General features: G+C 51.1%; 1 protein-coding gene and 1 non-coding gene across 2 annotated transcripts in view; one reads left to right on the top strand and one right to left on the bottom strand.

Moving 5' to 3' along the window:
* Window positions 1-11,398, bottom strand: part of COMTD1 (catechol-O-methyltransferase domain containing 1) — a gene marked incomplete at its 5' end in the record, with an annotated part of 22,042 nt that overhangs the window by 5,847 nt on the left and 4,797 nt on the right. Inside the window, 4 exons of the mRNA XM_015426010.1 lie at window positions 1,819-1,873; window positions 3,959-4,077; window positions 6,358-6,463; window positions 10,431-10,672. Of these exons, the coding sequence (XP_015281496.1) occupies window positions 1,819-1,873; window positions 3,959-4,077; window positions 6,358-6,463; window positions 10,431-10,672 (522 nt within the window). The remainder of the gene's footprint in view (window positions 1-1,818; window positions 1,874-3,958; window positions 4,078-6,357; window positions 6,464-10,430; window positions 10,673-11,398) is intronic.
* On the top strand, window positions 5,734-5,805 carry TRNAA-GGC. Its single transcript has one exon. It is a non-coding gene; the product is annotated as a tRNA-Ala (tRNA).

Consider the following 11,398-nt stretch of genomic DNA (forward strand, 5'->3'; position numbering starts at 1 on the left):
TGCCCGGGTCATACCCACAAGCCCTACTAAAAGAACCACAGACACCAGCCCTGGCACACAGGTCGGGATGAGTCGCTTGGCGGTGGCGGCAGGAGGGGGGGGGGGAATCAACACGCCCAGACCTGGTCAGAATAGCTATTTGTCTTCTCTTTAAAACATTTACCTGCCACTTTCCTACCCCAACAAGTGGCGAACACCGAAACATTTAGAACGGCATTTAAAATATTTAAATAGTTCAGTAACAAAAAACCAACAACAACAAAAACCCAATACAGACGTACAAACACACATAATAGCAGCACCAGGAAGGAGGCTGATAACTATTACTTAGGGTACACCAAAAGGAAAAAAGGGCTTCACCTGCAGGCCGAAGGCAATGACTGTCCGTGGAGGGGGAGTCCCACACAACTGAGAGGGCCCTTTCTCGAGTTGCCACCTGTCCCGTGTCACATGACAGGGTCAGGCAAAGCAGGGCCTCCCACTATGACTGGAGTGAGCGGGCAGGTTCGTATGGGAGAAGACCATCCTTCAGGGAAGCTGGTCCCAATCCTCTCCATGCCAGCACTCTGCACTGAGCCTGGAAGTAAACTGGGGGGCAGCGTAGATGGGGCAAGACCAGAGCAATGTGGTCTGCATGAGGCACTCCAGTCAACATCCTGGCCGTGGCATTCTGCACTGAACTCAGCTTAAATGCTTTAAGCCACTGTCTCATATTTTCTGTCTTCCCGATCTTAGTTGGGAGAACTAGAGATGTAAAATTTCCGGAAATTTTGAAGCTTGGAAAAAAACCCATTTTCCCCCAGGAAAAAATAGGAATTTTCAGAAAAATTGAAAAAAAAATTGCTGCATTAGCACTTATTTTTTCTTTTCCAGATTGAAAGTCATTCTGTTACTTTAGGAACATAAAATAGGACTATGGACATTTTTACTTGGCATGAAATCACCACACCTAGTGTATTAAAAATATAGTGTATCCAAACAATTATTACAAACAGAACACATGCAAAAACAAGACTGAAACCTTTTTCTTTTCTTGTGACAATAGCGCCTCCTAAACGCAAAAGTGCATCTTGTTCTTGCATTGGAGAGTTCAGTTTGTAACCTAGGACTTGCTTGTCCTCAGTGCACAGAAATTAGATCAGTCTGATACCATACATATTTTTTTAGAAATGATGTGGAAAATATTTGAACACCTTGTCTTAAAATATTTTATTCATCATGTTAAAATAAAATGTTCCATAATCAATTTTTTTCTTTCCTTTTTTCAATTTTTCTAGGAAACCCCCCCAAAAAAGGCTTCAGGAAAAAAATGGGGCGGGGGAAAATGTCCCCCCCCAATTTTTGGGTTTTTCCCCCGGGCCTGTCGCAAAGGAGGTTTCCCTCAACCAAAACCCCGGGAAAGATCTGAGGCGGGCTAAAAGAAGAGCAATACTGCAGATGCTCCTTGGGAGGGTGTGGCTGGTGGCACCGGGCTGGCGCCAGGTTTGCACAGGGTTTGATTCCGAGCATCATCAGTTATTTTTGCAGAGGGGGTGGGGCTTCCACTCCCAAAGCAAGCCACCCCCCCCGAAAACAACACATTTGACCCGGGCAGAGGAGAGGAAGCGCACAAAAGCATGCCGTGAGGTGCCAAAAAACAGAAGCGAAGGAATAAGAACCCAAACAAAAGTTGGCTGAAACAGGCCCCCTCCCTCGGCTTCTGCCCAAATCCAACCGCTGAGGAAAGCCCCTTGACCTCCCAGAGCTCTTCATCACTTCTCTTCCCACCTGGCCAACCTCCAGCTTCATAGCCTCTATTTCAAGTGCCCATTTACCCACCTAGCGTTTGGGTGGCTGGTTTTATCCTCAGGTCAATTTTATGCTCCACTCCTGCCTGAAATGAAGAAAGGTCACGTTATTTGCCACCCGTAGACCATGAAGGGAAAGGTGACGGGCGATTTTGGAAAGAGGCGCCCGACACAATGACGCCGTGCCGCCTTTCATCTTGCGGCCGCTGCGGGAATCTGGTTGATAGCCGGCTCTCTTTAAAGGACTTCGCCTGAGGACCTTTTTGTTTCGAGATGCTCTAAGCCAAGGTGTCCTCAAGTATTCGTAGCCATTAGCTTTGCCATCGCCTGCCTCTGGGTGGCGACCCTGGACTTCCTCGGTGGTCTCCCAGCCAAGGACTCACCAGGGCCACCCAGGTCAGGTATTCCTACATGACTAACAACCACCAGTAGAGCACACCGCAAGAAATAGCAAACGGCAAGAAAAGGCATGTTTGGTCCTGTTACATAGAAGCAGCCTTGAGAGGTGCTCACTAAAGCTTAGGAGACCTGGCCCATAGAGAAACTGAATACTATTGTCCTATAAGCAAATGGAATGAAGACGAAGAAGAGATTGGATTTATACCCCGCCCTTCACTACCCGAAGGTGTTTCAGAGCAGCTGACAAACTCCTTTCCCTTCCCCTCCCCACAACAGACACCCTGTGAGGTAGGCGGGGCTGAGAGAGCTCTTGACAGAAACAGCTCTTTTTCAAGGACAGCTCTTATCAGAACTATGGCTTGCCCAAGGTCATCCAGCCAGGTGCAAGTGGAGGAGTGGGGAATCAAACCTGATTCTCCCAGATCAGAGTCCGCACACTTAACCACTACACCAAACTGGCTCTCTTAGAAAAATAGAAAAGCAAGTAGAAAAGAACTGGTATCCTATTGAACGGAAAGGAGTATGAGAAGGAGGCTGGATTTATACCCCATGGCCCTTCACTACCCAAGGGAGTCTCAGAGCGGCTTACAAACTCCTTTCCCTTCCCCTCCCCACAACAGACACCCTCGGAGGTAGGTGGGGCTGGGAGAGCTCTTGACAGAAACGGCTCTATTTTGAGAGCAGCTTTTATCGGAACTGTGGCTTGCCCACGGTCATCCAGCCAGGTGCAAGTGGAGGAGTGGGGAATCAAACCCGGTCCTCCCAGATTAGAGCCTGCGCACTTCACCACGGCACCAAACTGGCTCTCTGAGACTTCCTATAGTTGTTCTTTGTTCCTGAGGAAGGACCAGAAGTCTGAAACACTGAATACTACCTAGGAAAAGTGTTGGATATCTACTCTGGACTTTGTCATTGCCTTTCATGGATCCTGTGGGCTTCTGTATTTTCCTATGATGGATTATATGTACAGATTCATTCTTGATTATACGTGCATTTCACTTTGTTGAAGTCTCCTTTTGGATATATATTTTTGTGGGTAATTCAGCTCACAGTTGTTTTCTGGGTTTTTTTTTTGCTACTCCTACATGACTGCCTCAGGGCCTCAGAACCCTCCAGAATGCGGACCCACTGAGGTGGATCCCATCTTACCGCCCCACTGAGTTTATTTCTTGAAATAGTTATAGTAGTAGTAGAAGAGGAGATTGGATTTATACCCCACCCTTCACTCGGAGTCTCAGAGCGGCTGACAATCTCCCTTCCTATCTCTCCCCACAACAGACACACCCTGCAAGGTAGGTGGAGCTGAGAGAGCTCTTTCCAGAACTGTCCTGGAGAGAAGAGCTCTGCCAGAACTATGGCTTGCCCAAGGGCATCCAGCAGGTGCAAGTGGAGGGGTGGAGAATCAAACCCGGTTCTCCCGGATTAGAGCCTGCGTACTTCACCACGACACTAAACGGGCTCTCATACCCTTCCCTGTCCTTTTGGCTCCAAGCTGAAGCCCAGCTCTGCCTTGACTGAGCAGTTCTTTGGTTGACAGGAGGCCTCCTTCCATGGGAGGAAGGGTCCCCAGGGGCTCCCCCCCCCCCCCCCCCGTGCCGACAGCACTGACAACAGGCACACCGGCAGCAATCTCACTCGAAAGGAAGGCCTGTTCGAGGCCGACTGTAACCCTATGGAAGGTGCCGCCACCCCCTTTCTGCCCCCCCCAGCTGCTCTGGGGGTCAGCTTAGAGAGCCACCCCCCCCAAACCCTCCACCACTTCTCGGATTTACCTCTTTCCACACTGGTTTCCCAACACGGGCAAAATCTTCATTGATATCACAAGCGACGACTCGGCCGTCTTCCGGCAAGACCAGGGCCATGCTTAAGGTGTTGTACCCGGTAAAGACACCTGTGAAAGACACCAAAGGAAGAGGGGGAGGGGGTCATCTGGGACATCACACCCCCTCGCCCAGAGCCAGCACACCTACGACCCAAAGGCCCTGGCGGCAGATCAGCGATCACCTCGGTAGGCTCAAGGAACCGTCTTCAAAAGGGGAGACGAGCACTGAAAATGATCTCCCGGGCTCACCTTCTATGGGCAGAACTAGAGAAGGTGCCGGGAGAGCCAGCCCTGGATCGATCTTTATTGTCAGATGCCGGAAACGGCTGGTGTGGAAGGAGGGGGGGGAAGGAGGCCCAGGTGGGGTTCCGGAAGTGACAAATGGGCGTTCGCCTCACATGGGGAACAGCAGGAGCTTCTGGGGACGGGATCCAGACGGGTGGCGAGCCAAACTGTTTCCACGTGGAGCTCACTGGCTGAGATGTGCCGCAGCCTCAGGGCCTCCCCTCCCCGTAAGCCGTTCAGACTGGTACGCCCCCCCGCCCCGTGGATTAAGGCCGGCAGTGCCATTATTGCTTATTTACAGCACTCTGGCCCTTGTGGAATCCAAACACGCTGAGCAATCTGATTGCAGCCAACATCTGCCGGAGCGGCAAGTCATCTCAGCTGGAGAGGCCGGGAGGAATCAAGGGGGAGGAATCGTGGAAGTAGAGATGTAAAATTCCCAGAAATTTTGAAGCTCGGGAAAAAACCAGAAGTTTTTGGAAAAATTGAAAAAAAAATGCTACATTAGCATTTCTTTTTTCTTTTCCAGATTGAAAGTCATTCTGTTACTTTAGGAACATAAAATATGACTGCGGACATTTTTACTTGGCATGAAATGATCACAACTGGCATATTAAAAATATTATCCGCTGTTATTTGTATTTGTTGATGTTACGTATTTGAAAAACTAATAAAATTATTTTTTAAAAAATAAAGTGTATCCAAACAATTATTACAAACAGAATACCCACCCACATGCAAAAACAAAACTGAAACCTTTTTCTTTTCTTGTGACAACAGCACCTCCTAAAGGCAGAAATGCATCTTGTTCTTGCATTGGAGAGTTCAGTTTGTAACCTAGGACTTGCTTGTCCTCCGTGCACAGAAATTAGATCAATCTGATACCATACGTATTTTTAAAAAATGATTTGGAAAATATCTGAACACCTTGTCTTAAAATATTTTACTCATCATGTTAAAATAAAACGTTCCATAGTCAATTTATTTTATTTTATTTTTTCAATTTTTCCAAAAAAGGCTTCAGGAAAAAAACGGAAAAAAACAGGTTTTTTCCCAACGAATTTTTCCGGGCCTTCACATCTCTACGTGGAATGCGATCGGCCCATTTCCCCAACGCGACTGGCCCAGCGATGCTCCATGCCCGGACATCTCTCTGTTTTAGTCCCCTCAGTCTTGTGCGTTCAGAAGCAATGGGAGTACCAAGGCAAAGGGTTGGATCCTGTGGACCCCTACCACTAACGGTGGTATCTTGCTGTGCCACAAGGCCTCTCCCATGAAGGGAAGGGGCCTCACGCCAGGCAAAGGCATCAGCAGTGGACAGCAGGTGCATGGGCCCCCACGGTACCCTCTGGACACAGGTTCTTCACATTCAGGGCTAATCTCTTCTCCGTCAACGCCATAGTGCATATAGTTCCTGTGCTATTCAGATTCAAATTTAGTTGAGCTATGGCTCAGTGGTAGAGCGTCTGCTTGGCATGCAGAAGGTCCCAGGTTCGATTCCTGGTATCTCCAGTTAAAAGGACCAGGCAGGAGGTGATGGGAAAGACCTCCGCCTCGGATCTTGGAGAGAGAGCTGCTCCCGGTCTGAGTAGACAAGACTGACCCTGCTGGACCAAGGGGGTCTTGGTTCAGCATCAGGCAGCTTCAGGTGTTTGTGTCTACCACAACCCAGAGTCTGAAAAGGGAAGTTTTGCAATGCCGCGCATCTGATTTCACTTCCTTGATATCCTGCCTTCCTCCCCAATGGGAGGTCCAAGCAGCTTAGGCTGTTCTTTTCTCCTCCGTTTTGTTCTCACAATAACCCTGTGAGGTAGGTTAGGCAGAGAGAGGGTGACTGGCCCAAGGTCACCCAGCCGGCTTCCGTGGCACGAGCAGAGATTCGAAGCTGGATCTCCCAGGGCCCAGTCTGGCACCCGGTCTGCCAAGCGCTGGGTAGGAACGGAGACCAGCAGTTCTCCTCAGTCCACCGGCTGGAAAATCTGTTCTCCTCTGCACACGAGACTCAGACCCCGGACCTGCTGGTCCTGCCACTCGCAGAAACCCCCCGAGCCTGCAAAGACTTACCGATTTCAAGCACTCGCTTTGCTTTGATCAGTCGGGCCAGGTTTGCCATAAGTTGGGCCTGATCAGAACACACCAACATCCCTTTCTGGGGAAGGTCTGACGTCAGCTGGAAAACAAGACGTCTGCGTTACACGTTTTGTAACAATGGCCCGTTAACTGCGACAACCCGGAACGGCGCCAGAGCCACGCTCCATGCAAGGGGGAAGGAGGAGAGCCGTGTCTGGAAAGCCACCGGAGACGTTCCTCACGTAAGCCTGATGCCACGTCTTCTTTGACTCTAGGCCTGGTTCTCGCGGAGGTGGTAAGCCCGTGGCTGGGCCCTCCCACCTCAAACTCCACGTTAGGAATCCCAGAGAACTGAACACTCCCTCGCCGGGGAGAAAAGACGCCTACAACCAGGGAGACCCTGCCATCTAGTTCAATAAGCACCCATTGTTTTTAATCCAGGAGCCTTTGGCCGCATCTCACCTGCAACTGCTGAGGGGGGAACAGCCCAAGCGAGGCTCCCCCTAAGCTGTGGAGTCTCGTGAGCAAAAATTCTGTCTTGTGAGCTACTGGCAGTAAAGTGGTGAGCAAGCGATTTGGCTGCTGCAGGTGTCAGTTTGCTCGGGAGCCGTCCCTTCCTGAGCTGGGACAAAGATGTGTGAGCCGGAGGGTAAAAAACTGTGAGCTGGCTCACACTCACTCAGCTGAGAGGGACTACTGAGCCCAAGGGCAGATTGGGCATTTCTAGACTCCATAACACTCAGCCCTAAGAACGGTTTCCGATAAAGCCCTGTCGTGGCATGAGCAGGAAGACGACTTCCTTCCGCAGACTTCCTTTTTCAGCCAACATCTGACGTGCTCAAGACTTTGCCAGGACTGCCACTCCCCGAGTACTCGTTATTAACTTTATTTATGTCTTGCCGTTCTCCCCGACGGGCACCTAAAACAGCTTCCACCGTTCTCCTCTCCTCTGTTTCCCCCACACAAAAACCCCGTGAGGCAGGCCAGGCGGAGAGCACGTGACTGGCCAAAGGTCACCCAGCCGGCGTCCAGGGCAGGAGTGGGAATTTGAACCCGGCTCTCCCAGATCCTAGCCTAACACTTTAACCCCTACACCACACCGGTTCTAGTCCAACACTTGGCCTGTGTAGGCGTTTAGAGCAGCCCAAAGCCTATTCAGAGGGGCACAGATTGCCTTCCGTGTCCCTCCCCCAGTTCCCCACGGGTCTGGGGTCCAGCTCTGAGACGCCCACAGGGCCTCTTGGGGGAAGGAAGCGGGTGGCTCTCATCCTTGGCCCACACCAAGCCAGCTCTGCAGGAACGGGAGATGTCTCATCAAAGCAAAGGCCAGAAGTTCAACACTACAGCCCAAAAGACAGCCTTCGGGACAGCCTCCCAAACAGTGTTCCCTCTAAGCTGAGTGAGTGTGAGCTAGCTCACAGTTTTTTAGCCTCCAGCTCACACATTTCTGTCGTAGCTCAGGAAGGAGGGCTCCAGAGCAAACTAATTTATGCAGTAGCCAAATCGTTCGCTCAGTTTTCATGCCAGTAGCTCAAAAAGTAGAATTTTTGATCACAAGACTCTACAGCTTAGAGGGAACATTGCTCCCAAAGAGTTAAGATCTAGATCTTCCGTCCAATTAATGCCAAGCTCAGGGCTGGCTCTCCGGGCACAGTCTGACGCACGCTCGCCCGTTGAACCCAATGACCGCTGAGCAAACACGCAAACCGCATTACGCAATAGCAGGAGTTGGCGGGGCCACCTGCTGTCTTCAGGAATCTCGGGCCACCTTAACGCCCAACGTTATTCATTCCAGCAAAACTTATTTATCTTACTTCACTTATAGGCCTGCTTTTGCACTGAGACCCGAGGCAGATGACAATTTTTAAAAAGTTCAACCAAACACCAACGGCCTCCAATAAATCACGCAGGACTCAGATCATAGAGCGGGAAAGCGGTGCAGGCAGCAATGAAGATGAAAACTGCCTAGACGTGACATGCCATAACGTAGAAAGGGGGGTTACAAAGTTAGAATATGATGCAGTAAAACTGAAGCGATACACACTACCAAAATGGTAACAGCCCCCGCCGGCAGGGCTCTTTTTCTAGCAGGAACTCCTTTGCATATTAGACGACACACCCCTAATGTAGCCAGTCCTCCAAGAGCTTACAGAGCTCTTCTTACAGGGGCTACTGTATGCTCTTGGAGGACTGGCTACATTAGGGGTGTGTCGTCTAATATGCAAAGGAGTTCCTGCTACAAAAAGAGCCCTGCAAACAGATTACATTCCTGTTCCCTTATCAAAACTTCAGTGCTGATTCTGTGAATTTAGGCAGATCACGAGAGGGAGGGCGGGAAGGGATGCGCCAGTGCTTGGCTCCTGTGGCCCTTTCTTACATGCCCAGGGAAATGCCCGTCAACACTCTGGGGTCAGGAAGGAATTTCCCTCCCAACCAGATTGGCCCAGGGATCCTGAAGGGTTTTTGCCTCCCTCTGGGCTCGGAGGGTGGGAGGTAGCGGTGGATTTCCTACATTGTGCAGGAGGCTGGGCTAGATGATCCTTGGGGACCCTTCCAGCTCTTACGTTTCCTGCTTGCTCTGTTATGCTACAGTTCTGATCCATTTACAAAAACGCTCTCCTGACAGGGTTGTCAGCTCGACGTTGGGAAATTTCTGGCGATCTGGAGGGTGGAGTCCTCCAGTTTGGGGTGAGAGACCTTAACGGGATATAATGCCACAGAATCTAGAAGAAGAAGAGAAGAAGAGATTGGATTTCTACCCAGCCCTTCACCACCCAAAGGTGTCTCAGAGCGGCTTACAATCTCCTTTCCCTTCCCCTCCCCACAACAGACACCCACCCTGCAGTGTTCCCTCTAAGCTGAGTTAGTGTGAGCTAGCTCACAGTTTTTTAGCCTCCGGCTCACACATTTTTGCCTTCGCTCAGGAAGGAGGGCTCCAGAGAAAACTAATTTATGCAGTAGCCAAATTGTTTGCTCACAACTTTAATGCCGGTAGCTCACAAAGTAGAATTTTTGCTCACAAGACTCCACAGCTTAGAGGGAACATTGCCACCCTGTGAGGTAGGCAGGGCTGAGAGAGCTCTTGACAGAAATTGCTATTTTTTCAAGAACAGCTCTTATCAGAGCTACGGCTTGCCCAAGGTCATCCAGCCAGGTGCAAGTGGAGGAGTGGGGAATCAAACCCGGTTCTCCCAGATTAGGGTCCGCACACTTTTAACCACAACACCAAACTGGCACTACACACCAAAGGAGGCCATTTTCTCCAGCGGACCTGATGTCTGTTGTCGGGAGATCAGTTGTAATTCTGGGAGAGCTCCAAGCCCCACACCTGGAGGTTGGCAACCCGAAACGCTTCTGTTTGGCACTGTGTGCAAAAGGACAGGCACGCAGAGGCTCTTCCTGACCTCCTTGGGCAGGCCGTTGCTGATCCTGCCCATTTTTTCGCTCGGATGAGAAGAGCCATCTTTGTGGGACACTGCAAGAGAGGCAATCCTGCAGTACTGAGCGCCAGTCTGTGCCGAAACACATCCCCGTCATCTTTCAGGCGCCACCAGCTTCCTGTTCTATTCCTCTAGAGCAAGGTCCCCAACTTCTACAAGCCTGTGGAGCACCTCTGGGATCCTGACACAGGCCGATGGGCACAAATACAATATGGCTGCCACCGAAGGCAGAGCGGGTCAGATGGAGGAAGTCCAAGTGTGGGGGAGGACGAGCACTGAGAAAGAGAAGTGGCCGGGGGAACGGCCACTGCCACGGAAATAGCAGTATTTTAATCTGCACGGCCCATCAGATCTCACAGGACCAATCAGCAGCCCAACTGGCCCCACCCACTTTTGAAAAACAGTTTGGGGGGGGAGCCACGGAAGGTGCCAGTGGTCATGACGCCCGTGGGCACCGTGTTGGGGACCCCTGATCTAGAATTAGAGGCAGCACAGAGGGAGCGAGGGAGGGAGGGAGAGGGAGGAGGAAATCTGGTTTCATAGCAGTGAATACCAAAACGGCCTCTGACAGCATTCGCCAAAAAAAAGAAGAAAAAAAAAGACCTGCCCCAAACCCATCCTACTAACCAATCTCAGCTTCTTCAGAGAAGGATGTTCCCGTAAGGAGTGGTCCAGGACGTACTGCTGCAGTGGGTTGTTCTTGCCTTTGCGGGTGTCCGAATCGACAGCCGAATGATATCTCCTGCCTTCCAAAAAAAGAAGCAAGCACGTAAGAGACAAGGACAATTCCCACCAGGGTAAAGGGCCCCTTCTCCAAGAACACTGCCTGGGTTTGGCATCCCAGGAAAGCTGGCCCGGCAGGCTGCTGTCTGGGAAGGACAGGGGGGTCAGGAGCAAACGGGGGGGGGGGGCAATCGGCCCAGGGTGCACACCCATCCCCGCCAGTGTTCCCTCTAAGCTGAGTGAGTGTGAGCCAGCTCACAGTTTTTTAGCCTCCAGCTCACAGATTTTGCCTTCGCTCAGGAAGGAGGGCTCCAGAGCAGACTGATTTATACAGCGGCCAAATTGCGTGCTCACCAGTTTAATGCCAGAAGCTCACAAAGTAGAACTATTGCTCACAAGACTCCACAGCTTAGAGGGAGCATCCCCTCCCCTCCCGATGGACACAGAGACACAAAAACTCTACTTGGTGAGCTGCTGGCAGCAAAGCTGTGAGCAAGCGGGCGACTCGGCTGCTGCATCAATCCGTTTGCTCCGGAGCCCTCCTTCCTGAGCCGAGGCTAAAATCTGTGAGCTGGAGGCTAAAGAACTGGGAGCTGGCTCACACCCACTCAGTTGAGAGGGAGCCGTGGCCACAAGGGGCCTGGGATGGAGGGCCAGCCTGCAGCGCCCCAGGGCCTGATCCTGTCCTTTTGAGCAATGCAAACCTGTGGGAAGCGGGGGGGGGGCGGGAGGTTGTTGGAAGCAGTGTTCCCTCTCAGCTGAGCTAGTGTGAGCCAGCTCACAGTTTCTTAGCCTCCAGCTCACCCATTTTTGGGATGTACTAAAAGGAAGGACAGGATTGCCCATTGGAAACAATGGGAGACGCTGGAAGA

This window comes from Gekko japonicus, unplaced genomic scaffold, assembly GCF_001447785.1.
Source record: "Gekko japonicus isolate JY-2015 unplaced genomic scaffold, Gekko_japonicus_V1.1 scaffold4526, whole genome shotgun sequence".
Lineage (NCBI taxonomy): Eukaryota > Metazoa > Chordata > Lepidosauria > Squamata > Gekkonidae > Gekko > Gekko japonicus.